The 24,344-nt window shown below is 49.5% G+C and overlaps 2 protein-coding genes across 2 annotated transcripts in view; both read right to left on the reverse strand.

Annotated features, from left to right (window-relative positions):
* Positions 1-623: 623 nt before the first annotated feature.
* Positions 624-3,254, reverse strand: HSD3B7 (hydroxy-delta-5-steroid dehydrogenase, 3 beta- and steroid delta-isomerase 7). Its single transcript, XM_049789273.1, has 6 exons — positions 3,089-3,254; positions 2,726-2,881; positions 2,205-2,313; positions 1,917-2,016; positions 1,611-1,773; positions 624-1,229 (listed from the first exon to the last, which is right to left on the reverse strand). The coding sequence occupies exons 1-6, from the start codon at positions 3,252-3,254 to the stop codon at positions 796-798; spliced, it is 1,128 nt and encodes a 375-aa protein (XP_049645230.1). The 3' UTR covers positions 624-795.
* Positions 3,255-4,164: 910 nt separating this feature from the next.
* Positions 4,165-24,344, reverse strand: part of SETD1A (SET domain containing 1A, histone lysine methyltransferase) — a 30,374-nt gene continuing 10,194 nt past the window's right edge. Inside the window, exons 9-19 of the mRNA XM_049789081.1 lie at positions 23,900-24,076; positions 23,685-23,772; positions 21,937-22,094; positions 21,722-21,809; positions 17,448-17,762; positions 8,347-9,399; positions 7,785-7,957; positions 7,602-7,712; positions 7,357-7,476; positions 5,072-5,209; positions 4,165-4,991 (exon numbers count right to left, since the gene is read on the reverse strand). Of these exons, the coding sequence (XP_049645038.1) occupies positions 4,818-4,991; positions 5,072-5,209; positions 7,357-7,476; positions 7,602-7,712; positions 7,785-7,957; positions 8,347-9,399; positions 17,448-17,762; positions 21,722-21,809; positions 21,937-22,094; positions 23,685-23,772; positions 23,900-24,076 (2,595 nt within the window). The 3' untranslated portion in view covers positions 4,165-4,817. The remainder of the gene's footprint in view (positions 4,992-5,071; positions 5,210-7,356; positions 7,477-7,601; positions 7,713-7,784; positions 7,958-8,346; positions 9,400-17,447; positions 17,763-21,721; positions 21,810-21,936; positions 22,095-23,684; positions 23,773-23,899; positions 24,077-24,344) is intronic.

The raw sequence follows: 24,344 nt of genomic DNA on the forward strand, positions 1-24,344 counted from the left end.
CTCAGCCCTGCCCCCCTCTGTTTTTCCTTTGGTTTCTAGAGCTCTCTCCCTTCCCTCCCTGGAGGGGACAGGACTCCTGGGGCCTGGCTGGGGGGCCAGAGCCAGGCCCCCTTCTCCTGTGAGCCCTCCGAATCCCATTTCTCTCTATTGGTGACCAAGTTGCAAATGGATCAAACAGGAAAACTCTGACCCCTGCCCCAGCCCTGCATGTCCTGTCCTCAGATCCCCACCCCGGGCCGGGAGAAATAGCAACCAGTCCAACAGCGGGTGTGCTGTGTGCTCACTTCCTTGTCCCAGCAGGGACAGGCGCCGTGGGGTGGGAGGTGGGTGCATGCGGGGGTGGTGGTGGCAGAGCAGACAAGCAGTGGGAGACACGGGCCTGGGTCAGCAGCTTTAATACAGGGCTGGGGCAGGGCTTGTGCCAGGGCATCCTCAGGCGAGCTCTGAAACTTGCAGGAAGTGGGTTAAAAATACATGGATTTCCTTGGCTTTCCTTTCCTTATAGAGCATTGAAAGAGCAACTTCTTTCAAGTGATGATAGTGAGAGGCAGGGAGCGCCACTTCCACCCCCCAGGAGGAACAAAAGTGGCAGGAGGAGATGGAAGTAACTGCCCTCCCAATCCCAGCCCAGTCTGGGATGTGGACAGGCCTGTCAGGCCCTCAGCAGGCAGATGCCAGGCAGAGGAGTTGCAAAGATGCCCTGGAAATGCAGAGGCTCAGGGCAGGGGCAGCCTCTATGCAGGCTCAGGAAGAAACGCTGAGTCTGACCCCTGACTCCAGTTGCTACCTTTTGTTTCAAGGCCTGGACTGGGCCTTGCTGACTGACCCTTCATTGGTCTGCAACCAGTGGATGGTTCGAGCCCGACTGTCCTCCCAGGAGAACAGGGGTGTGTAGCCGAAGTGGCGCTGAGCCTTGTCGGTGCTGACTGTGAAGGTGGTGTTGGCCATGGCCAGTGTGTAGGGGTTGAGCATGGGCGTGTAGAGTATCAGCGGCCGCAGCAACCACTGCAGCAGGGCGTTGAGGGTAGCCAGAAGCACCAGCAGCCAGTATGGCAACAGTGGCCGGGTGCCCACCAACTGCAATCCACAGGGCCCCAGGAACTCCATGTTGAAGTCCACATAGCTCCTGTAGGGTGACTCGTCATAGCAGAAGTACACCTGACCCCCCATCACCGCAGCTCGACGCTCCAGCTCCCGGGCTGCCAGCACATGCATCCAGGCCACATTGCCTGCCAGTGGGAGGGGGGCATGCCTCTGAGTACCATCACAGCCATAGAGGTGCCGCTATCTCCTGACCAGCCCTTAAGCCAGCTCCCCGTTCTTTGGGGCCTTTCTCTTTTGGGGCTGCCTGACCTCCGGGGCCAGCCTGTGTGGCCACAAGCCTTCTGGGTAGGTACTACCCCTTCCTCTCCTGGGAAGATGCCGGGCCCACCCTTGCTTCCCCTCTAGCCTGACTTGCTTTCTATGACTCTTGTTTTCCATGGCTCAGCCTACAAATGCCACAAAACTCATCTTGACCCTAACTGGGTTACTTTGACTTTTCTCCCCATCCCAGCCACATGGGTCCTGCCTTGTGGGTAAGCCTCCATTCTGCCTCACCCAGACCTCACCTACATAGACCCGACCATGTTCCACAGATGCTGGGATCATACGGAAGAGCCGTCCCCCCATGTGCAGGCCCTGGTGGTAGAAATCCCTTATGATCTGACTGCCTTCACCATAGATGCCAGTGGGACGCAGGGCACATGTAACCAGGGGCAGCCCTCCTCGAACCTAGGAGCAAAAAGATCAATAGTGCTAAGACCTGAAAGACAGTGGTCTGCCCTAGAGAGGCACTGATAGAGACAGGGTAGATGTAGAGACCAGGCTCTGCCAGTGACTTCTCTTTTTGCCCTTTTACTTATACCTCATCTCACCTTTCTGCCATTGGCTTCCAGAACCAGCTTCTCAGCTAGAGTCTTGCTGCAAGGATAGGGATGACTGTGGACTACTTCATATGGGGTGTCCTCATTGCCCCTAGTGAGGAAGGGGAAATTTGGGGGTAAATGTTTGAGGCATTCCTGGTAGTTCTCAAGGGGCCATGCCTATGCTGTAATAGGATCAAAGATGCTTAGCCCTTTGAGGATCTCTGACTCTGCAAAGGAAATATTCTAATGCCATGAGGAGATGGGGTTCTTTAAGTTTTTTTGGAAACCTCAGCTCACCTGTAGAAAGGATGGCCTTTGGCATTGGGCCCCACAACTTCCATGCTGCTTGTGTAGACCAGGATCTGTGTTCCGGTCTGCACACAAGCCTCAATCACATTCTGCGTGCCTGGGCAAAGGCAGAAGGTTTATCAGCCGAGGCTTGGTCGTCTCCCTCTTCCCCTCCTCTCCCAAGTCTGACTGCCTTCCCTGGTCTAAGATAAAACACAGTGGGCCCCCCCGCCGGGCGGTGGCGCTAGAGGTAAGGTGCCTGCCTTGCCTGCGCTAGCCTTGGATGGACCGAGGTTCGATCCCCCAGCGTTCCATATGGTTCCCCAAGCCAGGAGTAACCCCTGAGCGTCACCGGGTGTGGCCCAAAAACCAAAAAAAAAAAAACACAGTGGGCCTGCTATCAGGTTCACCAGATAGATAACTGGGGAGTCCAGAGGCCAGCAGTAGTGGGGGTGGAGTCAATAGTCAGGAACAGAGTGTAAGCCTAGGAGAGAAAAGTGTTTTTGATAAACAAGTGGTAAGTGGCTCACCCTGCACATTGATCTCATAGATGGTCTTGGAACTGGCCCTCCCAAACACGTCCACTAGCCCGGCTATGTGGATGACCACATGGGCTCCAGCCATTGCTGCTGCCACCTCGTGGGCCTGGGTCACATCACCCTGGATTGGTGTCACCTGTACAGGCCCTGGGGGGAAGTAGAGACAGCCAGAGACTATGTCAGAGCAGTACTCCCGGCCCCTGGCCAGCGGCTGAGTTCAGCTAACACCCTCCAGCACCCACATTCCCAGTATGACTCATTCATCCCATGCACAGCCCTAGAGCATCCACAGACATCATTGGTTTTTCCACCCAGGAATCTGCCCACTCCCCACTCCCATTCCACCATGGTCACCTGTCTTCAGCTCCTCCAGCCACGGACCCAGGTGTAGGTCAAAGACCCTCAGCTCCTGCAGCTGGGGCTCCCGCTGTAGCAACATGCGCACCACATGCTCGCCTAGGAAGCCACAGCCACCTGTGACCAGGTATACCAGCTTCCGGGGCTGTGCAGAAAGTGCCATCCTGGCTGCGGAGAGATCGTCTCACCCAGGCTGCCTGCTGCCCATGCCACAGCACAGGGAACCACCTGTTCCTCCTAGGCTGGAGCTCTGGTCATGAATTGGACATGAATTGACCAGGCTTGTCGGCTGCTTGGGCTGGTGGGAGCAGCGGGGCTCCAACCCCAAACTGAGATAAGGATGTAACTGCTTGGGATTCTTTTGGGGTCACTGTTTTGAGTTAGGGGGAAGTTTCTGGAATGAAAGGGGAGGGTGAGGCAGGGAATTGGAAGGACAGAAACAAGTGGGTTGGAAGGGCTGGGTCCAGGGTAGAGGGTTTCTGAGATCTGGCATCACCCTTGCCTACCTGCATCTGTAGTCCGGAGGCGTCTGAACTGGCCTCAGAAGGGTCTGTCTTTTAGGTTGAGTCGCCTTCCGTTTGCTCCTCCCCACTTGACCAGGAACCAGCCCAGCCTCCACCCTCCACCTTTCACCACACGTCTCTTGCACAACGCACCCCCTAGTGGCTACTTGGTATGAACTACTGGTTGTAGGTTCCAGCGAAGGACTTCTGGAAGGAGATGGAGGAGGCTGAGGTGAAGGGCCTCCGTGGCCTGCTGGTGCGGGGGTGGTGTTCCTTACTCCCACTGCACAGCACCCCTTCCCTCTCACTGGGTTTCTGAGCCGGTAGGAGCCCAGCACCGCTGTGGTTCTGAAGACCTGACCTTGACCTGGGGGATCTTGGGATGACTACCAGCCTCTGAGGCCCGGAGTGATAGTGACTGAGATCTGCATGGCTGGGCTCGTTATAACCCAAAGCCCCTCTACTTACCCCAAACTTCAAGCCACCCATTTCCTCCTCCTCTCCACTTGCCCGACCTTGTCCTCAATACTCATCCCATCCCACTCTTTCCCAAAGACACTGAATCAGTACTTTTGTACAATAAAGTTTAATCACAATTATAAAAATGTGGCGTTGGGTCTGCAGTATTAACATATGTACAATCCAGCCCAATGGGAAGGTCTGCCACCCACCAGCCTGGTCAAGCCAGAGCTTCCAGGTACCAGGGTGGAAGGGCGACCCTCAGGGTCTGGCAGGAACAGATGAGGCAGGGTTCCAGGCACGGAGTCCCTAGGATTGGGGGCACAGGGCCCCCCCCCCAGGGGGAGAACACGGCCACTGCCCCTAGAGGCCCCTTAAACTGGGGAGGGGTGCACGCTGGGCACAAAGGGAGTTCCCATTATTAACACAAAGCAAGAGGGCTATGCAGCCCCTCCCAAGAACAGGATCTGTACAGGCCGGCACCCCAGGTTTCCACAGGAAACAGCTGCTGGCAGCTATGAAACATTTACAGCTTCTTCTCCGCAAAGAAAAAAAATAAGGGGCTAAGGGGATGGGCAGGGGCAACAAGAGGATGGAAGTTGCCTCAAGGGACTGTCTTCCTCACTGGGTTCAGGAGGCCCCCAATATTTGTGTTTGGAGATGGGGGTGTATGGGCCCTGCTAAGCCCAGTAAGGCTGAGTGGGGGCTGGGAGCTCAGGGCACCAAGGGGAATAAATAGGGGAGGGCAGCAGTTCTGCCCCATTTCAGTTGAGGGAGCCCCGGCAGCTCTCAGTGCCGCACAGACACGGGATCTTGTTGTCCTCCAGCGGGAATTTGTAATCGTAGGTGATTTCCTCGTCCACGCCAATAGGCTGCTTGGAGTAGATCACGATCTTCTTCTGGGATTCGATGGTGATAACCTTGGCGTAGCAGTTAGGCTGCAGGAGGGGAAGCTAGTGTGAGAAGAGACCGTGCCCTTGACTCTGGCCACCCCCCAAGTTGCTGCCCCCCTCCGCACCGTGCAGCAGTGATTGATGAACCGCGCCAGGTTGCCACACTTAGTGGCATCGATGATGGTGTCATGGTCCACCCGAAACAGGTAGCTGCTGCCAATGCCTTCCTGCACATAGCGCTTCTCCCGCATGTCGGCCACCATCTGAGAGCACGGGCGAGAGGAGCCACACGAGCACATCAGTTCTCCAAAGAGGAGACCAGATGTCTCACTGAAGGCTCCTTAGGGTTCCACAGCACTTTACTAGACCTGCCCGCTTCCTATCTGCCTATAGCTGCCACCTGACTACGCTGTCAAGTGGGAACCAGGGAATCTGCACTGGTCACTGAGCAGGCCCAGTGATGAAATCAGTGAAGTTGAGACTGGACTCTGCTCCTCTGCTGCCCATCCCAGCCATGTGTGTGCATGGAGGGAGACTCTTACTCCTGGAATTAGGGTGGTGCAGCCTCTGGCTGGTCACACCTTCTTCCCAGTTTCAGGTGTCAGCTAAGTGGGGGAAGAGCCTCACACCACCAAAATTCACTTCACCAGAGCTGCTGGGCCTTGTCCCCTAGACCCTGAAGTTCCCCTGTTCCACCTGTATTGATTCATGACCACAAACCTGCTCTTCTCCGCTCCCATTTCACTGCCAATACCACCTCTCATCCCAGTCTATGGGCAGTACTAAGAAGCAGCCTCGCCTCCCCATCAGAGCCCACTCTGCTGTCAGTTCCCCTGAACCCAGTACTCTTGGGTTTTCAGCTATCTCCAGAGAGAGATTACTCACCTCCAAAGTGCTCTCCTACTTAATGCTACCCCGCCACCTCCCTCCTTCCTCACCTCATGTTCAAATTTATTAATATTTGTAGGGGCTGGAGCAATAGTAGTGTTTGCCTTGCAGGTGGCCAACCCAGGTTCAATCTTCTAAACCCACTCAGGGAATCAGGAGTAATCCTGAGTCAGGTGTGACCCAACAACCCCCTGCCCCAAATCAAAACCCAAAACACCCCAAATTAATAACAGTCCCAAGTCTGGTATCCAGCCTCTCCAGTCTCACATTGCTGCTCCTGGTCAAGTGGTTCCCATTCCAGTCTCGGGACACATGCATGGCCCACCCTATACGGAAGCTCAGCCCTCAGTTCAGCCTAATCATAACTGGGATCACTTCTCCTGCCTCCCTTGAAATACCAAATTCCACCAACTTCTCCTGGAGCTTCCTGGTAGTAATGTCCATCTTCTATTCAACTAGGTTTGTTTGTTTTGGCTTTGAGACCATACCTGGCAATGCTCAGGGATCACTTCTGGCAAGTGCTGGGGACCATGTGCTGGGATGGCCATGTGCAAGGCAAGCACCTACCTGGTATATTATCTCTGGGCCCTCAACTCCATACTCAAGTTTTTTTTTCTTTGAGCCACACCTGGCAGGGTTTACTCCTGGCCCTGTGCTCAGAAGTTACTCCTGGCAGCCTTGGGGGGACAATAGATTGACCATAGATCGAACACAGGTTGGTTCGATGCAAAGCAAACATCCTACCTGCTGTGCTATCACTCCAACTCCCATACTCAAAAGTCCTTAGAGAGTATTAGTAATATGTTTTGTCACATAATTAAGCATCTAGTTAACTAATGCCCATCACTAGTTATTGAAGGAAAAAAAAAAAAGAGCAAGTTTCACCAGAGTCAGAATAGGGACGAATGTGGAGCAGTGTTTCCTAAAGTGGGGGACATCACCTCCCTGAAGAGTGCTGGAACAATGAGGAAGGGCTGGGTCCAATGGGGGGCACTTATTGCTCCCTTAAGGTAAATTTAGGGCTGGAGCAATAGTACAGTGGATGGAGAATTTTGCCTTGCATTTGTCCAACCCTGGGTCGATCCCCAAGCATCCCATGACAACTGCAGGAGTAATTTCTGAGTGCAGTTAGGAATAACCCCTTGAGCATCACTGGTGTGGCACAAAAAAACAAAAAGGCAGGGCCCAGAGAGATAGCACATCGGTGTTTGCCTTGCAAGCAGCTGATCCAGGACCTAAGGTGAAGGTGGTAGGTTCAAATCCCGGTGTCCCATAGGGTCCCCCTTGCCTGCCAGGAGCTATTTCTGAGCAGACAGCCAGGAGTAACCCCTGAGCACTGCTGGGTGTGGCCCAAAAACAAAAGGAAACAAAACAAAAACCCTAAAACAAACAAACAAAAAAACCCAAAAAGGCAGATTTCCAGGGTTTGCTAAGCCAGTGTTATTTTTTCTGAAAAGGCATCTGGGAACCTCAGCTCTAGGGCCAGTTTGCACATGCAATCATCAGAGGAGTGGGATCTCACCTGGCGGATGTTCTGACCCACGTATTCGATGACCATCTCGTCAGCTGCAATGGGTTCCATGGCAAAAAGACCCCACTCATGGATGCGACTCCGGCCAAATCGAAGCTTCTTCTTCCGAAACTAGAAGGTGAAAGGCAGACCCCTCTGCTGGCTTCCTCCCATAAGCCAATTGCTGGCCTTTCTGCTGGTGCCTAACGAAGGGGCCACTCATCTCCCCCCTGGGTCCAACCTTCCTTCCATCCCACCTTGAGCTGGTTGAGCTTCAGCAGGTCACTATCCATGATGGCTGAGGTGCCAATAGCACTCAGCAATCGCCGCTGCTCTGACCGCCGCTCCGAAAGCACCCGGTTAGTCCCCTGTGTGGAGATAAGGGAGGTCAAAGCCCAGGGAAAGAATGTGGGGCAGGTGTGCAGTAGGCAGGTCCTCACCTGAACATCTGTTCCTTCCAGTTGTCGTGCTGAGACAGGACAAACATCCAGGTACCTGTCCTTTTCTTTCTTGCTGATGGGGTAATAGCCTTCGCTACGGGCAGAGCCTGTCTGGTGCTCACGGGGCCCATCCTGGGGTCTCCGCTTGCGTTTTGGAGTGCTCAGGTTGGTGAGTGCAGGGTGTTAAGGAAGAGAAGGGTTTCTCATTGACCATCCTCCCAGGGCCTTATCACCCACCCCAGTCCCAGCTCCAGGAAATGCCTCAGCTCAGCTGGATGTTCTAAATGCATGAAACACAGAAAAGAGAAATAATCCATACCCCCATCTCTTACGTCAGAAACAGTGGGCAAGAACAAAAAGAGGAAGGAAGCAGAGAAAGAAGGAGAAGAGAAATACCAAGGCTGAGCAAGTGAAAGAGAAAAGGATGGTGAAGGAATGAAGCAGCGGGACAGAAGGGGCAGTGGGGTGTGGTGAGGGTGGGGCGCCGGCAGACCAATTCTAGAAGCCCTCCCTCCACGTTCCCTTCCAGGGGGTGAAGGCCAGCCTCTGAGGCTAAGGATATTGGTGTGATGGACCCAGTGAGTGTCATTCAGCCAGTCGGCCCCACTGGTCTGCTGCAGCAGCTGTTCATATGTGAGCCGAAGGTAGCTCATGTCCTCCAGGTCCAGGCCGGAGTTCCAAATGTCATACAGGATGGTCATTTGCTCAAACTCACTACGAGGCTCGAAGGATGGGGGTGGGGGAGATGGGGGTGGTGGGGGTGGCCGTCGGCGCTGGGCATGAGAGCGGAGACTGCGCCTGCGAATGGCACCCTCCCCATCGCTGCTGCTGCTGCCACTACTCTCAGACCACTCGGACTCCTCCTCTTCCTCCTCCTTCCCTCGATGCTGCTGCTGCTGCTGCTGCTGTGGTGGATGTTTCGGCTCCTCTGCCTCTGAGACTACCACTTCAGGGGCCTCTAGAACTTCATCTGCTGGGGAGCTGAAGAGGGCTGCAGGGGCAGGAGCTGGCTCCAGTGGCCGAGGGGCCAACATAGAGGTTGGTGGCTTGACGGCCAGAGCATAGTTATGTTCCAGGAGGATGTGGCTGAGGAAGGGGGTTGGCTGGTCAGCCTCGTCTGGAGTCTCTATGCTGATGACCTCCAGATCTTCACCAGCAGGCACAGCAGCCAGTCCGCGCCTGGCTGGCGTAAGGGCCAGGTTGGCCAGCACTGCCAGATCCACTTCTGTCCCGGGCTCAGCCTCTTCATCCTCGGTGGGGCGACCTCGGCCTGCAGCCCGGCTTCGACTCCCTCTGGACACTTCCTCAGGCCAACTCTTGACCAGAGAAGCGTGGTCCAGGGGCAGGTTGCGTATGGTCCGCTCCACACCTCGGGGGACTTTGCGGGAGACGGGGCCCAGAGGCTTGACCTGTGGTGGGGCAGTGGAAACTGGTTCTGGGACCGGCACTTCCTCCACAGCAGAGAAGGAGACTGTTTTCCGGCGTTTCTTGGGTGGAGGCAGGAGGGGAATTGGAGAGGAGGGCCGCTCATCAGGACGGGGAGGAGGGGCGGGGGGCCCAGCTGGTGGCTCTGTGGGAGGCTGGGGCACACTGGGCAGAGGCTCCTCTGTTGAAGCTGGGAAGGAAACACAAGGAAAGGAGGGTCAGTTCTCAGTCTCAGTAAGGCAGGAGAAAAGCCAGACTCAGTGGGGAGACCACACATCCCAGTCTCCTCAGCTCTGACAGACACGGCCAGCCTCTCCACAGCACTTCAGGTCTCCTGGCTCCCTGCTCATTTGCACACCTCAAGAACAGTTATTGAGTTCCAGTTCTTGTCAGGCCAAGGCACTGAGTGAGTTTGAAGCAGTACCCTCAGAGAGCTTAGAGCCCAAGGAGACATCGTACAGGTTATGTTGCTTTTGTCCTCGAGCCCCACCAGGAGTAAGCCCCGGTGTAAGCAACACCAGATGTGATCCAAAAACAACACAAAACAAAAACCTCCTGGCTGTGCTTAAGGGATTATGGGATACCTGGGATTGAACTGGGACTGGGAGGAGTCCTAGTTCAATACTGGGACTGAACTATTGGCTGTACAATTGCTCTGGCTCAATACTTGGGACTGTTCTTTTTTTTTTTTTTTTTTTTTTGGTTTTTTGGCCACACCCGGTAACGCTCAGGGGTTACTCCTGGCTATGCGTTCAGAAGTTGCTCCTGGGTTGGGGGACCATATGGGACGCCGGGGGATCGAACCACGGTCCGTCCAAGGCTAGCGCAGGCAAGGCAGGCACCTTACCTCCAGCGCCACCACCCGGCCCCGGGACTGTTCTTTTTGTTTGTTTTTGGGCCATATCCAGAGGTTCTCAGGGATTACTCCTAGGCTCTGCACTCAGAAATCGCTCCTGGAAGGCTCAGGATGCCAGAGATTGAACCCAAATCAGTCGCATGCAAGGCAAACACCCTACCTGTGCTATCTCTACAGCCCTGGGACTGGTCTTTTTTGCAGTGCCAGGGATGGAATCTAAAGCCCTGTCTCAGACTCCTGAGGCAAGTTCTCTGCTGCTGAGTCACACCTCCAGCCCTGGTACTGCTCAGGGACTACTGTGCTCAAGTGACCCACTGGTGACACTCAGAGGACTAGATACAAAGCTTATAACTAAACATTGTAGCATCTCCTCCAACTCTGTCACATGTTTTTTGTTCTGTTTTTTTTTTTTTTGTTTTTTTTTCCTGGTCGTCACACCGGATTCCTCCTGGCTCTACCCTCAGAAATTGTTCCTGGCAGGCTCGGGGGACCACATGGGATGCCAGAATTCGAACCACGGTCCTTCTGCATGCATGGCAAACACCCTACATCCATGCTATCTCTCCGGCCCCCTTGTTCTGCTTTACAGCGACACCTGGTGGTACTTTGGGATCACTCCTAGGATCATCATTCAAAGGACTATATGGGATGCAGAGGATTGAACCCAGGTTGGCCACATGCAAGGCAAATGCCCTGCAAAATCAAATGTTTTCTCTATTTAAATTTTCTAGTATTTTACTAAGATTAGTCATGACTACCTAAATACAACAACTAGGCACAAACTAATACAAGTTTTGCTAGCTACATTTTATGACTGGGATACCATTAGTCAGATCTAAATAAAAGTATACATTATTTCAACTATAAGTAATACTGTTTAGTGAGTGAAAAAGATACAATGTAATAACAGCCCCTGTTCTTTCTTTCTTTCTTTTTTTTTTTTTTTTTTTTTTTTTGTTTTGTTTTTTTTTTTTGGGTCACACCCGGCTGTCTGCTCAGAAATAGCTCCTGGCAGGCATGGGGGACCATATGGGACACCGGGATTCGAACCAACCACATTTGGTCCTGGATTGGCTGCTTGCAAGGCAAACACCGCTGTGCTATCTCTCCAGGCCACCCTGTTCTTTCTTGAACATGAATCTTTTTCTCTCATCTTTTGCTAAGTAAATTTATTTAAATAAATCTATTTTATACCATCCCTCAAAAAATGTTTATTTTTTTCTATTATGAGAGTGGGGTATGGGATGATGCCACTTTTTTGTTTTTGGGTCACACCAGTGGCACTTTAGAGTTACTTCTGACTCTGCACTCAGAAATCACTACTGGAAAGCTCAGGTTATGTCAGGGATTGAACCCGGGTCAGCAACATGCAAGGCAAACATCCTACCCACTTGTATTATTGTTCCCCCCCCCCCACACACACACACACTTTTGAACCCAGAACTTCACACACTCAAAACAAGTGTCCTGGGGCCGGAGAGATAGCATGGAGTAAGGCGTTTGCCTTTCATGCAGAAGGACTGTGGTTCGAGTCCCGGCATCCCATATGGTCTCCTGTGCCTGCCAGGGGGGATTTCTGGGCATAGATCCAGGAGTAACCCCTGAGCGCTGCTGGGTGTGACCCCAAAACCAAAACAAAACAAAAAAAAAGTGTCCTCCACTGAGTCTCATGGCTGCTAAAATTTCACTGAAGGATGCCTTCCTCCCCACTGGGGTCCTGCCACGCACCAATAATCCAACCACATAGTGATGTGCATAGGAAGAAGCTTTTGTTTCCTGGGCAACAACCGGTGGTATGCAGGACTTACTTCTGACTTCACTCAGGGATCAGTCCCGGGTCAGGAAAACAAAACCTACCCCCACTATACCACTGCTCTGACTCTATTATTAAATCTATATTACAAATAAAGAAGCTGAGGCAAATTAATAGCCTATCCAAGATCACATGCTAACAAATGGCAGTAAAAATCTGTATCCTTCTCTGGGTGCCATACTAGACAGACAGGAGAGACTGCACTGGAGTCAGCATATGCCGGGTCCCCTGATGGGGGGGGGGGGGTTTGAGTCAAAGGGTAAACCACATTCTATGGGCCCGGAGAGATAGCACAGTGGCGTTTGCCTTGCAAGCAGCCGATCCAGGACCAAATGTGGTTGGTTCGAATCCCGGTGTCCCATATGGTCCCCCATGCCTGCCAGGAGCTATTTCTGAGCAGACAGCCAGGAGTAACCCCTGAGCAACGCTGGGTGTGGCCCAAAAACCAAAAACAAAACAAAACAAAACACAAAAAACACATTCTAGGGCTCATCACAAGAGCCTCTATATATTTTTTTTTTTTTTTTTTGGTTTTTGGTTTTTGGGCCACACCCGTTTGACGCTCAGGGGTTACTCCTGGCTATGTGCTCAGAAATCGCCCCTGGCTTGGGGGGACCATATGGGACGCCGGGGGATCGAACTGCGGTCCTTCCTTGGCTAGCGCTTGCAAGGCAGACACCTTACCTCCAGCGCCACCTACCCGGCCCCAAGAGCCTCTATATTTGACTATTCAGTTTTTTTACAAATCAAGACATTCCGTGTGTGTGTGTGTGTGTGTGTGTGTGTGTGTGTGTGTGTGTGTGTGTGTGTGTGTGTGTGTGTGTGTGTGTGTAATTTTTTTTTTTGCTAGGGCTCCTCACAAGAGCCTCTATATTTGACTATTCAGTTTTTTACAAATCAAGACATTCCGTGTATGTGTGTGTGTGTGTAATTTTTTTTTTTTTTTTTTTTTTTGCTTGGGCATATCCAGTGTTGCTAACTGGACTGGTTATGAGCAAGGCAAGTACCCCTGCTATTCTATGGCTCTGCCTCTACAGGTTTGTCTTTAGTGTGTCCATATCATAGCGCTGCTCCCCTTATCTTCTTCCTTATACAAGCAATGGATCCCAAGGGTGGGAGACATAATACAGTGAGTGGGCAGGGTGCTTACACTGCTGACTCAAGTCAAGCTCTGGCACTCTATATGGTTTCCTGAACCCATCCAGGAATGATCCCTAAGCATAGAGCCAGAAGTAAGTCCAGAATATCACCTGTTGGGGCAAGAGAGAGAGCACAGTGGTAGGCCGTTTGCCTGTACACAGCCGACCTGGGACGACCCAGGTCAGATTCCTGACACCTCATATAGTCCTCCGAGCCTGCCAGGAGTGATTTCTGAGTACAGAGCAAGGAGTAACTCCTGAGTGCTGCTGCCGCTGAGTATGGCCCAAAAAGTCAAATGAAAAACAAAAACAAAAACAAAAGAATACCACCTGTTGTGGCCCCCAAAGCAAACCAAAAAAACTGATGAGAGGGGCAAGAACGAATAGCACAGTGGTAGGGCATTTGCTTTGCACACGGCTGACCCAGGACGAACCTGGGTTCAATCTTCGGCATTCCATATGGTCACCTGAGCCAGGAGCGGTTTCTTTTCTTTTCTTTTTTTTGGGGGGTCGCACCTGGCAGTGCTCAGGGGTTACTCCTGGCTCTGTGCTCAGAAATCACTCCTGGAAGGCTTGGGGGACCATATGGGATGCCGGGATTCGAACCACTGTCCTTCTGCATGCAAGGCAAACGCCTTACCTCCATGCTATCTCTCTGACCCTTCTTTTCTTTTTTTTGGTTGGCTCTAAGCTCAGAAATCTCCCCTGGCAGGCTCAGGGGACCATATGGGATGCTGGGATTTGAACCACTGTCCTTCTGCATGCAAGGCAAACACCCTACCTTCATGCCATCTTCTGGCCCAGGAGCGATTTCTGAGCACATAGCCAGGAGTAAACCCTGAATATCACCAGGTGTGGCCAAACAAACAAACTGATGAGTGTATATGACTGAAACTTAATGACGAACATATTTGTAACTATCTCTCATGGTGATTCAATTAAAGAATTTATAAAAATGAACAAAAAATACAAGGGGAGGGCTAGAGTGATAGTAGAGTGGATAGGGAATGTGCCTTGCATGTGGCTGACCCAGATTATGATTCCTAAACTCTACATATTCCCCTGAGCCTGCCAGAAGTGATCCTTGAGTGCAGAGCTAGTGAAGAGCCAGGAGTAAGCCACGAGCACTGCCAGATGTGCCCCCCAAAATGCCTGAAAACCTAATAAAGATAGGCCTCCAGTTCTCTATCAACTCAACCACCTGTCTTTTCTCCTTCACTTGCTTCCTCTAGAGTTAGGAGGACTTCTGGGTTGTAAGATCTCAACTCCATACTGCTCACTCTCCATCTAGTCCCTTTACACTCTGCACAGGTCCTTTTGCAAAGTGGAAAAGGAGACTGAGACATGACGTCTATCTCACTGAAGACATCATACAGGAGTTAAGGCACTTGCCTTAGCAGAACACATGGTACCCTGATCACTGCTAGGAGTGACCCCAGAGCAGAATTAGGAGTAAGTCCTGAACACTCCTGGATGTGGCCTAAAATCTCTTGAAGGATTTTTAAAAAATAAAACAAAAAACCAATTCATGCATCACCATCATGTTCATACCTTTATGGAGATGATTTTTTTTTTTCAGGAAGCATCAGCTTTATTCATCCCTATTCACCACATGTGTGTGGCCTATCTCATAACCTTTCAAGTATTCAGCCATTCTTAGCTACCCTGCATCTTAACCCCTTTCAGCCATCTTCCTTTGACCTCCATCCTGGTCAAAGACCACAAGAGGCTGGAGATGATTTTTATCAGTTCTAGAGTCCATGCCTCCACCTTTCCTCTCTTTCCTGGCCCATCAATGGAGTAGGAAGTCATTCTTTAGGGTACCCCTTCCTTGCAGTACATGGACATGTTCAAATCTCACACTCTTTGAAAAAATCTAACCTGTCATCAACCCTGTCAATGTTCCTTTCTTAAATCCCAGCTGGATAAACTGAGCACCTCACTAAACCACCAATTCCTGCAAAATGGTAATAGGGATGCTCAGACGCAAAAGACAGTGAGTTTACAACATGGTAGATCTAAAGTTGGATACACAAGAAGTACTCAAGAACAGTTAACAAGACTGGAGAGATAGCACAGCACGTAGGGTTCTTGCCTTGCACACAGCCTACCTGGGTTCAATGCCTGGCACCCTGAACACAGAGATAATAATAAACACTATGACTGCCGGGTGTGACCAAAAAAAAGTTAACTAGTACTATCAATTATAATACCTCAACTATTTATAAAAAGAAGAAAATTTTGGGGGCAGGAGAGATAGCATAGAGTCCTGGTTAGATCCCAGTACCGCATATGGTTCCCAAGCACTACTATGGGTCACTCCTAAGCATAGAGCCATAAGTAGTCACTAAGAACTTGGTGTGACCTCAAAACACAAATAAATAAAAACAAGCTACCATCTCAACATCAGAGAAATGCCCTAGTCCAAATCACCACTGCTGCCTGCTTTCTTCCTACAACCACCTCTGAAACAGCCCCACATAAAACTCTGGACCCTCTCCAAATTTTCTCTGCACTGCATCTTTTCAAAATACACATATGTGGGGCCGGAGAGATAGCATGGAGGTAAGACATTTGCCTCACATGCAGAAGGTCAGTGGTTCGAATCCCGGCATCCCATATGGTCCCCTGAGCACTCCCGGGTGTGACCCGAAAACCAAAAATAAATAAATAAATAAATAAATACACGTTATTCCACTCCTTCACCTAAAGACCAAATTTCTAACATGACCCGTACATTTTGCATGGTGTGACCCTTGCTCGGCATGACTTTAGCCACCGCATTCAGAAGGCTACTCTCCATTTTCAGCCATTTTCCTGAGGTCCTTTTGCAATGCTAAGTGTTCTCTCATGTTGGCTTTGCTGAATTCGAGCCAATAAAGTGTCATGGGGATGATTCTGCTCAGATATGCTTAGGATCTCAACATATCTAGTCCTTTTCTATGCTTTCATGACACTTATCACAGATTTGGATGGGGGGGGGTATTTGGAGGGGGGAGCCACACTCAGTGGCTCTCAGGATTACTCCTAGCTCTGTACTCAGAAATCGTTCCTGGCAGGCATAGAGGGGGTTGGGGAGGGGAATGACCATAAAAGATGCCGGGATTCAAACCACCATTCGTCCTGGATGGGCTGCATGCAAGGCAAATGCCCTACTGCTATGCTATCTCCCTGGCCCCAGATTTTTTTTTAAACTCAACTCATTCACTTTCCTCATAAGTTTCATGAAGGAAAGGTTCTAAGGATACAGTATAATATCTCTTGTACTTACTTTAGTACTTACTTCAATAAGCAAATACACATTGTATAAATGAACACTCTACCTGACAGCATAAATTACGTGTATTTGCTATACTACTGTTGCCGGGGGTGGGAGGGATGCTCAAGGAGCAATAGTACGTGGTTAGGGCATTTGCCTTCCACAACAGCTTACCTAGTATCCCGTTACCAGGAACCTGACCAGGAGTGATCCTTAAGTGCAGAAATAAGCCCTGAGCAGAGCAAAGTGTGGCCCAAAAACAAAAACAGTAATATCGAGGACCAGATAGCACAGGGGCTTAAGGGGTTTGTTTGCCTTGCCTACAACTGAATATGGTTTGACCCACAGCACTGCATGATTCCCCAGCACTGCCAGGTGTGATTCAAAAACCCAAGTATAAATAAAGAATAGATTCATCAATAATACTGAATGTTACAGATCCACAAAGGAAAGCAAAGTCAGAATTAAATTCTGTGTAAATTTGTTATTTCCTGTCCAATTGTCTTTTTAGTCCTGCAAGCACACAGGATCCAGCAGAGAAGAGGCTGAAGAGATCATACAGAAGTTAAGGTGCCCTACATGAAGGCTGACATCCCATTGTCTCTGGTTATTACGTAGTCCTGAAGGCCCTGAGTGCTTCCACAAGCAAGGGTTGAGGCCCCAGCACTAGCTGGGTAACCCAGATAAGCCCCAAAATCATGAGGCCCAAAAAGGACCACATCCTAGAGAACTTACTTTCAAATACCAGCCCAATTGGCTGAAAATTGTTTGGAATGGTCCTTAGGGTCCCTTGAGCACCCTCCAAAAGAATGGGTTTTAAAAATATTAGTAGTAGGGTTGGGGATATAGCTCAGTGGTAGAATGCTTGCCTTGAATGCAGACCACCTGGATTTGATCCTTACACTACAAAGAAAAAAAAATCTAAAAGAACTGCAGGTAAAAGTATTACTAGGAGGGACCAGAGAAAGTGCAGAGAGATACAGATGCCTGGTTTGATCCTAGCATGGCATCTAGTCCCCCGAACACTGTCTGGAGTGATGCCTAAGTATGAGTTAGGAATAGCCCCAGCACCACAAGGTATGGCTCTAAATGTCCTCCTCTGGGCCCCTAACCCATAACTGTTCTTCTTATAAGCACAGAAAGATAAAATCAGCTTCTCTATACAGCTTACCTGGAGATCTGATGGGAGACTTCTCTTGCTCGAGAAGAGGGGTGAGTGGGGAGCTTGCAACTTTCTCCAACTTGGGCTCCTCCACTGGTGCTGGCAGAGGGGTGGGAGGTTCCCTGGGGGGCGATGAGGCTGAGGAGATGGTTGCTGGTGGCTCCTCTTCCTCTTCCTCTTCAGAGGACTCAGATGATGATGATGAGGATGATGATGAGGAACTGGATGAAGTGCTGCTCTCGGAGTCTGACAAGCTATCGTTTTCACCATCTGAGTCAGCATACGGAGAACATTTGGAAGACGAATTGCTTTCCTCATCCTCACCTGGAAATCCAGAAAAGGCAATCAAGGAAATTCAGTTTCTTTTTTTTTTTTTTTTTTTTTTTTTTTGGTTTTTGGGTCACACCTGGCAGTGCTCAGGGGTTATTCCTGGCTCCAGGCTCAGAAATTGCTCCTGGCAGGCACAGGGGACCATATGGGGCGCCGGGATTCGAACCGATGACCTCCTGCATGAAAGGCAAACGCCTTACCTCCATGCTATCTCTCCGGCCCCGGAAATTCAGTTTCTTTGTAAAGCTGGATACAAATGCTTTAGGGTCCACACTAAGTGTTAGAGTGACGACCTCTCTAAAAGAGTTGGTCAAGGTCCCAATTTGTTCAGTATGACAAGCTGGATTCTGCTTAAAGGAAACTACGAAGAACCCACCAAACATGAGTACAATTGGAGACTCTTCTCACTCTTGATGCTCATCTCAAGATCTTTAGAAACCAATTTTCAACAGCCTGGCTGCAGATGACAGTTAGCAGACGGAAAAAGAGACCAAATGGGCTAAAGTAATAGCAAAGGATAGGGCACTTGCCTTGCATGTGGCCAGCCCAGGTTCAATTCCCAGCATCCCATATGGTACCCAAAGTACCGTCAGGAGTCACTCCTGAATGCAAAGCCAGGAGTAAACCCTGAATATCACTGGATGTACCCCACCACTTCTCCAAAAAAGAAATTCCAAGAACTGGGGTTGGAGCAGATCAGGGTGTTTGCCCTGCACCCAGTCAACCCTGGGTCAACCCTGGCACTGAATATGTTCCGCTGAGTCCCCACCAGGAGTAATTTCTGAGCACAGGGCCAAGAGTAATGCTACTCCCAACCCCAGCTTAGCTGGGTGTGTCCCAGCCCCCTTCCCCTGTCCCCCAATAAAACAACTGTTACCTGAGGAATCACCTTATAGAAAAGAAGCCAAAAAGACTATGGAGGGAGTAACAGGTGTATTTTTAAATTTTTTTTTTTGTCATACCTGGTAATGTTCAGGGTTTACTCCTGGCTCTGCATTCAGGAATTACTCCTGGCAGTGCTCGGGGGACTGACTGTATGGGGTAGTAGGGATCAAATCCAGGTTGGTGGTATACAAGGCAAGTGCCTTACCCACTGTACTATCACTCTAGCCCCTGCCTATGAGAAGGGTGCAATCTCTCCAGTTCCACAGTTATATGTTTTAGAAAAGAATTTCCTCAGCAGGGTGGGAAATGGACTGGAATGCTGGAGAAAGGATGGAAACATGGAAGTCAGTTAGAACTGTTACTAGTTTTGAAATATAAGTGAGAAAGACGGGCTAACAGGAAAAAAACAAACGACAAATTCAAGAAACCTTCAATTGGCAAAAACTGACAAAAACTGGGGCCAGAGTGATAGCAGAACAGGTAAAGGTGTTTATCGTTGACAGAGATGAGCAGGATTGGTTCCTGTCATCCCATATAGTCTCTAGCACTGCTAGGAGTGATTCCTGAGTGCAGAACCAAAAGTAAGTCCTGAGTACTGCAGGATATGGCCCCAAAACAAAGACAAAAAAAAAAGGTGACCCAGTGGATGTCACTCATTTAGCAGATGACCTTACACCTCTCACAGGTAGTCTGGTATTCATTCTCCCTTCACTTAGAAAGCAGCTCCTTTTTCGGTTACACTCCCTGTCACTCTCTACCTCATCACCCTAGATTATCTTCTTCAAAGCATCACCTCTGAAATGCTAATATTTGCCAAGTCCCCTCCTCTCCCATGGTTATGAAAAGCTTCTCAAAAGCGGACATTACGGGCCCAGAGAGATAGCACAGTGGCGTTTGCCTTGCAAGCAGCCGATCCAGGACCAAAGGTGGTTGGTTCGAATCCCGGTGTCTCATATCCCCCGTGCCTGCCAGGAGCTATTTCTGAGCAGACAGCCAGGAGTAATACCCCTGAGCACCACCGCGTGTGGCCCAAAAACAAACAAACAAAAAAAAGAATTAAAAGAGCTTCCGGGGCCGGAGAGATAGCATGGAGGTAAGGCGTTTGCCTTTCATGCAGAAGGTCATCGGTTCGAATCCCGGCGTCCCATATGGTCCCCCATGCCTGCCAGGAACAATTTCTGAGCATGGAGCCAGGAATAAACCCTGAGCACCGCTGGGTATGACCCAAAAACCACAAAAAAAAAAAAAAAAAAAAAAAAAAAAAAAAAGAGCTTCCAACACATGGTACTGAGTATAGCACCACCTATGGTACTTATGGGTGCCCTCTAGGAGATTAAAAAAGTTATTTTAAGGGAGGGAAAGGAGGGGATATTGCTGGCGGAAAAGGGGGGGGGGTGTACATTTTATGACTGAAACTCGTCTATGAATGTTTTGTAACCACGGTACTCAAATAATTTTTAAAAAATTAAAAAATCGCCGGAGAGATAGCATGGAGGTAGGGTGTTTGCCTTGCATGCATAAGGATGGTGGTTCAAATCCCAGCATCCCATATGATCCCCAGCCTGCCAGGGGCGATTTCTGAGTGTGGAGCCAGGAGTGATCCCTGAGCGCTGCTGGGTGTGACCCAAAAACCAAAAAAATAAAATAAAATAGTTATTTTACAGATTTTAAATAATGAACTAATATCTTATTTATATAAAATATTCAATGTCTGATCAGTTTTTACATCCAGAAAGGTTCTTTATTTGTTTTGTTTTGGTTTTGGGTCACACCTGGCGGCATTCAGGGGTTCCTGGTTCTGGGCTCAGAAATTACTCCTGGCTGGCTCGTGGACCATAAGGGGTATCAGGATTGAACCACAGTCAGTCCTGGGTCGGCTGCATGCAAGGCAAATGCCCTACTGCTGTGCTATCTCTCCAGCCCCCCCCCATAAATTCTTACTGAAATCATTTACTTTTTCAGACACATAAACAGTATACTATATATTTTCTTTTTTTTTTATTTTTATTTATTTTTGTTTTTTTACTATATATTTTCTAACATAAAACCATTATTGCCTTTTTGGGACAAAACACTTCTTCTATAGGCCAATTCAGATTATTCTCCTTTAAATTCTCTTAATTTTAGCCAAATCATCACAAATCGAATTTTACTAATTTACTGTCTGATAATTTCACTTGCTATTCTTTTAAATTTTGTTGGAGCAGGCCGGAGAGATAGCACAGTGGTAAGGCATTTGTTTGCCTTAGATGTGGAAGGACGGTGGCTCGAATTCTGGCATCCCATATGGTCCCTGCCAGGGGCGATTTCTGAGCATAGAGCCAGGAGTAACCCGAGCGCTGCTGGTGTGACCCAAAATCCCCCCCCAAAATTTTTTTTGTTGGAGCATGGGGTCGGAGCAGTGGCGCAGCTGACCTAGGACAGATCATGTTTGATCCCCCAGAGTCCCATATGGTCCCCCAAGGCAGGAGCGATTTCTGAGCGCATAGCCAGGAGTAATCTTGAGCGTAACCAGGTGTGGCCCAAAAATAAAATTTTTTTTGTTGGAGCAAACATCATGAAATAAATTTGTGTGTCTGTCAAGTAGACGAGCTGGGGGTGGGGTGGGGCAAGGAAACGTGGGGAATTTGTTGGAGGGAAGATCACACTGGTAATAGGGTTGGTGTTGAAAAGAAAAAGAAAGAAAGACCAAACTATGTACCCAAGGTATTAATAAACATGAAGGAACATGAGAACAGAATCGTGTTTGGTGGTAGCAGTCATTGGAAGGGAAGGAAAGCATAGCCAAAGTTGAGCAGTCCAATATGGGAGGGTTAAGGACAGCAGAAAACAGACACCTTGAGTTAAGGGCTTCAGGGAACTAGGCTCTGCTGGGTTGACTTCCAAGGAGAGCCCTGTTGCAACAGTAAAGGTAAGCAAAAGAGAACATTCTAGTTATTGGAGTTTACAGTAAGCTAAGGTAGACAAAAATGTGCCTGAAATGGCAAAGGCAGGAAGTTTATCTGGGGGCTCAGACGACTGAACTCTCTGATCTCAAAACAGAATTCAATTTTATTGTTTATGCTTACCATCTGATGCCTCTGTCTCTTTCTTTGTAACATCCATGGCTTCCTCATGTTCTTCATCGTCCTCATCTTCTTCCTCATCCTCCTCATCCTTAAACAAAGAGGAAATATAGGAACTAAAAGAAGGACAACTAGTTCTCCTGGAGGCAGATGCAGCCCAGACAGAAACTGGCAGTGAGAACTCAGGAAAAGGCATTTGACTATGACTGCTTGCTCACCTTGTCTGAGGAAGATTCCTGGGATGCCTCCTCGCCCTCACTGTCCAGAGCAAAGGACTTGTGGTGCTTGCCCTGGGTTTTGCCACGCTCTTCATCTCGCTTTGGAGGCTTGGTCCCTGGGCGTCCTGGTTCTCCAGCCTCCTTCTCTCGTTCAGGGTCTAGGCCCGGGTGAGTGGTAGTGAGGACAGTTGACCATTGACAACAACAACAACCATTCCCCTACCCTGTGAAAGGAGCTTCGCTTACACCACTGCTGATCTTCCCAATTATCCACAAGACAAATCTCACTTTATTTATTTGCTTTTTGGGCCATACACAGTGGTACTGAGAGGTTACTTCTGGAAGTCTTAGGGAACCATATGGGAAACCAGGGATAGAACTTGGATCAACCATATGCAAGGCAAGTGCCCTACCTGCTGTACCTGGTATCCTGAGATCTAGGACACTGGTTCTAAATCTCATTTTAGAGCCAAAATTAAGAGTTCATCATCAGATTAATACAAAAATCCTAGAGCTGGGCCCGGAGAGATTGCATAGTGGCGTTTGCCTTGCAAGCAGCCGATCCAGGACCAAAGGTGGTTGGTTCGAATCCCGGTGTCCCATATGGTCCCCCGTGCCTGCAGGAACTATTTCTGAGAAGACAGCCAGGAGTAACCCCTGAGCAACGCCGGGTGTGGCCCAAAAACAAAACAAAACAAAAAAAAATCCTAGAGCTAATTAATTAATACTTTATACAGGTTTAAACATATCACACCTATTTTATCTTTCAACCTTTTCTGGGTAGCCCAAGAAAAAAGTATGAACGCAATAGTCTCCATAGGATGTCCCCTTGCTATGTAAGACAAACTGGCAGGAAGGTTATGCAGGAGCTACAGCATCTGATGGTAAACTAGAGTAGATGACCTGGGATTCAGGAAGAAATGATAGTTCAAAAGGCAGAAAGCTTGCCTTGCACATGACAAACTCAGGTTTGACCCCTGAGTGCAGAGTCCCTGAGCACTACTAAGTGGCCCCAAAACAAAACTAAAAGAAAGATAATAAAAATCCTGAGGTTTTAAATGCTGGAGTTACCATTTTTCTATTTTACAGATGGAAAACTGAAACATAGAAAAAATAAAATCAGCATAGCAGAATAAGATTCACAAATCCGGGCCCAGAGAGATAGCACAGCGGTGTTTGCCTTGCAAGCAGCCGATCCAGGACCAAAGGTGGTTGGTTCGAATCCCGGTGTCCCATATGGTCCCCCGTGCCTGCCAGGAGCTATTTCTGAGCAGACAGCCAGGAGTAACCCCTGAGCACCGCCGGGTGTGGCCCAAAAACCAAAAAAAAAAAAAAAAAAAAAAAAAAAGATTCACAAATCCAGGCTACCCCAGGGCAACATTTCCTAGTTAAGTCTGAGATGATCCCTACTCTCAGAATTGCTTTACTGGAACTGGAACCCCACATCAAAACCTCTGCTACCATTTGGTTGTTTTGTTTTGGTTTGGTTTTTGGGCCATACCAGGATGCACTCAGGGGTTACTCCTGGCTCTGTGCTCAGAAATCACTCCTGGCAGGCTTAGGGGACCATATGGGAGGGTCTGTCCCAGGGCGGCAATGTGCAAGGAAATGACCTACCGCTGTGCTATTACTCCGGCCCCGCTGCCACCATTTGGAACTCTCCCCCATAGTCCCCTTTCCTGCTTCTTACTTTCTTAACAACATCTTAGCAGCCCTTCTCTTTTCCTTCTATCCAGCCTTCCACTTACCATCTTCATCTTCCTCAGCAGGAGTCGAAGGCCGGGGTCTCTTCTCTTCACTGGCCTCTGAAATCTCTGATGGTTCTTTTCGCTTTACCTGAATAATGGTAAGAGAGGTTCACTTAGAACTTAAGACACTCATGTTTCCCAAGCTTATTCCCTAAGAAAATGGGGTTCACCTCCTCCTCCCCCATTCAAATAGCCAAGACCATAATTTTGGGTACCTTGAAAGATGGCAGCCGCAGAGCACCTCGAAGCCCTGAGCCAAAGGTGAAGGCCTCGATGCCTGTGGTACCCCCGCTCTTGGCCCAGTCTACGAGGGACAACATGCCTGGTTCTCGGAGCTTAGTCTTTTCTTTATCCTCCTCCTTGGCTTGCTGCTTGGCAGCATTCTGGAATGGCTGCAGGCAGTAGGGGAACTGAGCTGAAGAACCCAGGTGCTCCTTCCTATCTTCTGCCTGAGAACTACTCTCCAGCCCCAGGAATACAAAGACGACATCTACTCATTGCTCTGACACTGAGGCCATACCTTACCTTCCCTTGTTTTGTTTTGGGGACACACCTGGCGACACTCATGGGGTTATTCCTGGCAGGCTCTGGCAGCTGTTTAGACTGCATGGGATGCCAGGAATTGAATCTAGATTGACTCTATGCAAGGCAAAGGCCCTA

Source organism: Suncus etruscus, chromosome 15, assembly GCF_024139225.1.
Source record: "Suncus etruscus isolate mSunEtr1 chromosome 15, mSunEtr1.pri.cur, whole genome shotgun sequence".
Lineage (NCBI taxonomy): Eukaryota > Metazoa > Chordata > Mammalia > Eulipotyphla > Soricidae > Suncus > Suncus etruscus.

Excerpts from the sequence above, each read along its gene's own strand:
- HSD3B7 (XM_049789273.1), bottom strand. The coding sequence starts at position 3,254 with ATGGCACTTTCTGCACAGCCCCGGAAGCTGGTATACCTGGTCACAGGT. Across the intron at positions 2,882-3,088 it reads GCTGGAGGAGCTGAAGACAG|GGCCTGTACAGGTGACACCA; the intron begins GTGACCATGGTG and ends ACTTCCCCCCAG. Across the intron at positions 2,314-2,725 it reads CTATGAGATCAATGTGCAGG|GCACGCAGAATGTGATTGAG; the intron begins GTGAGCCACTTA and ends GCCTTTGCCCAG.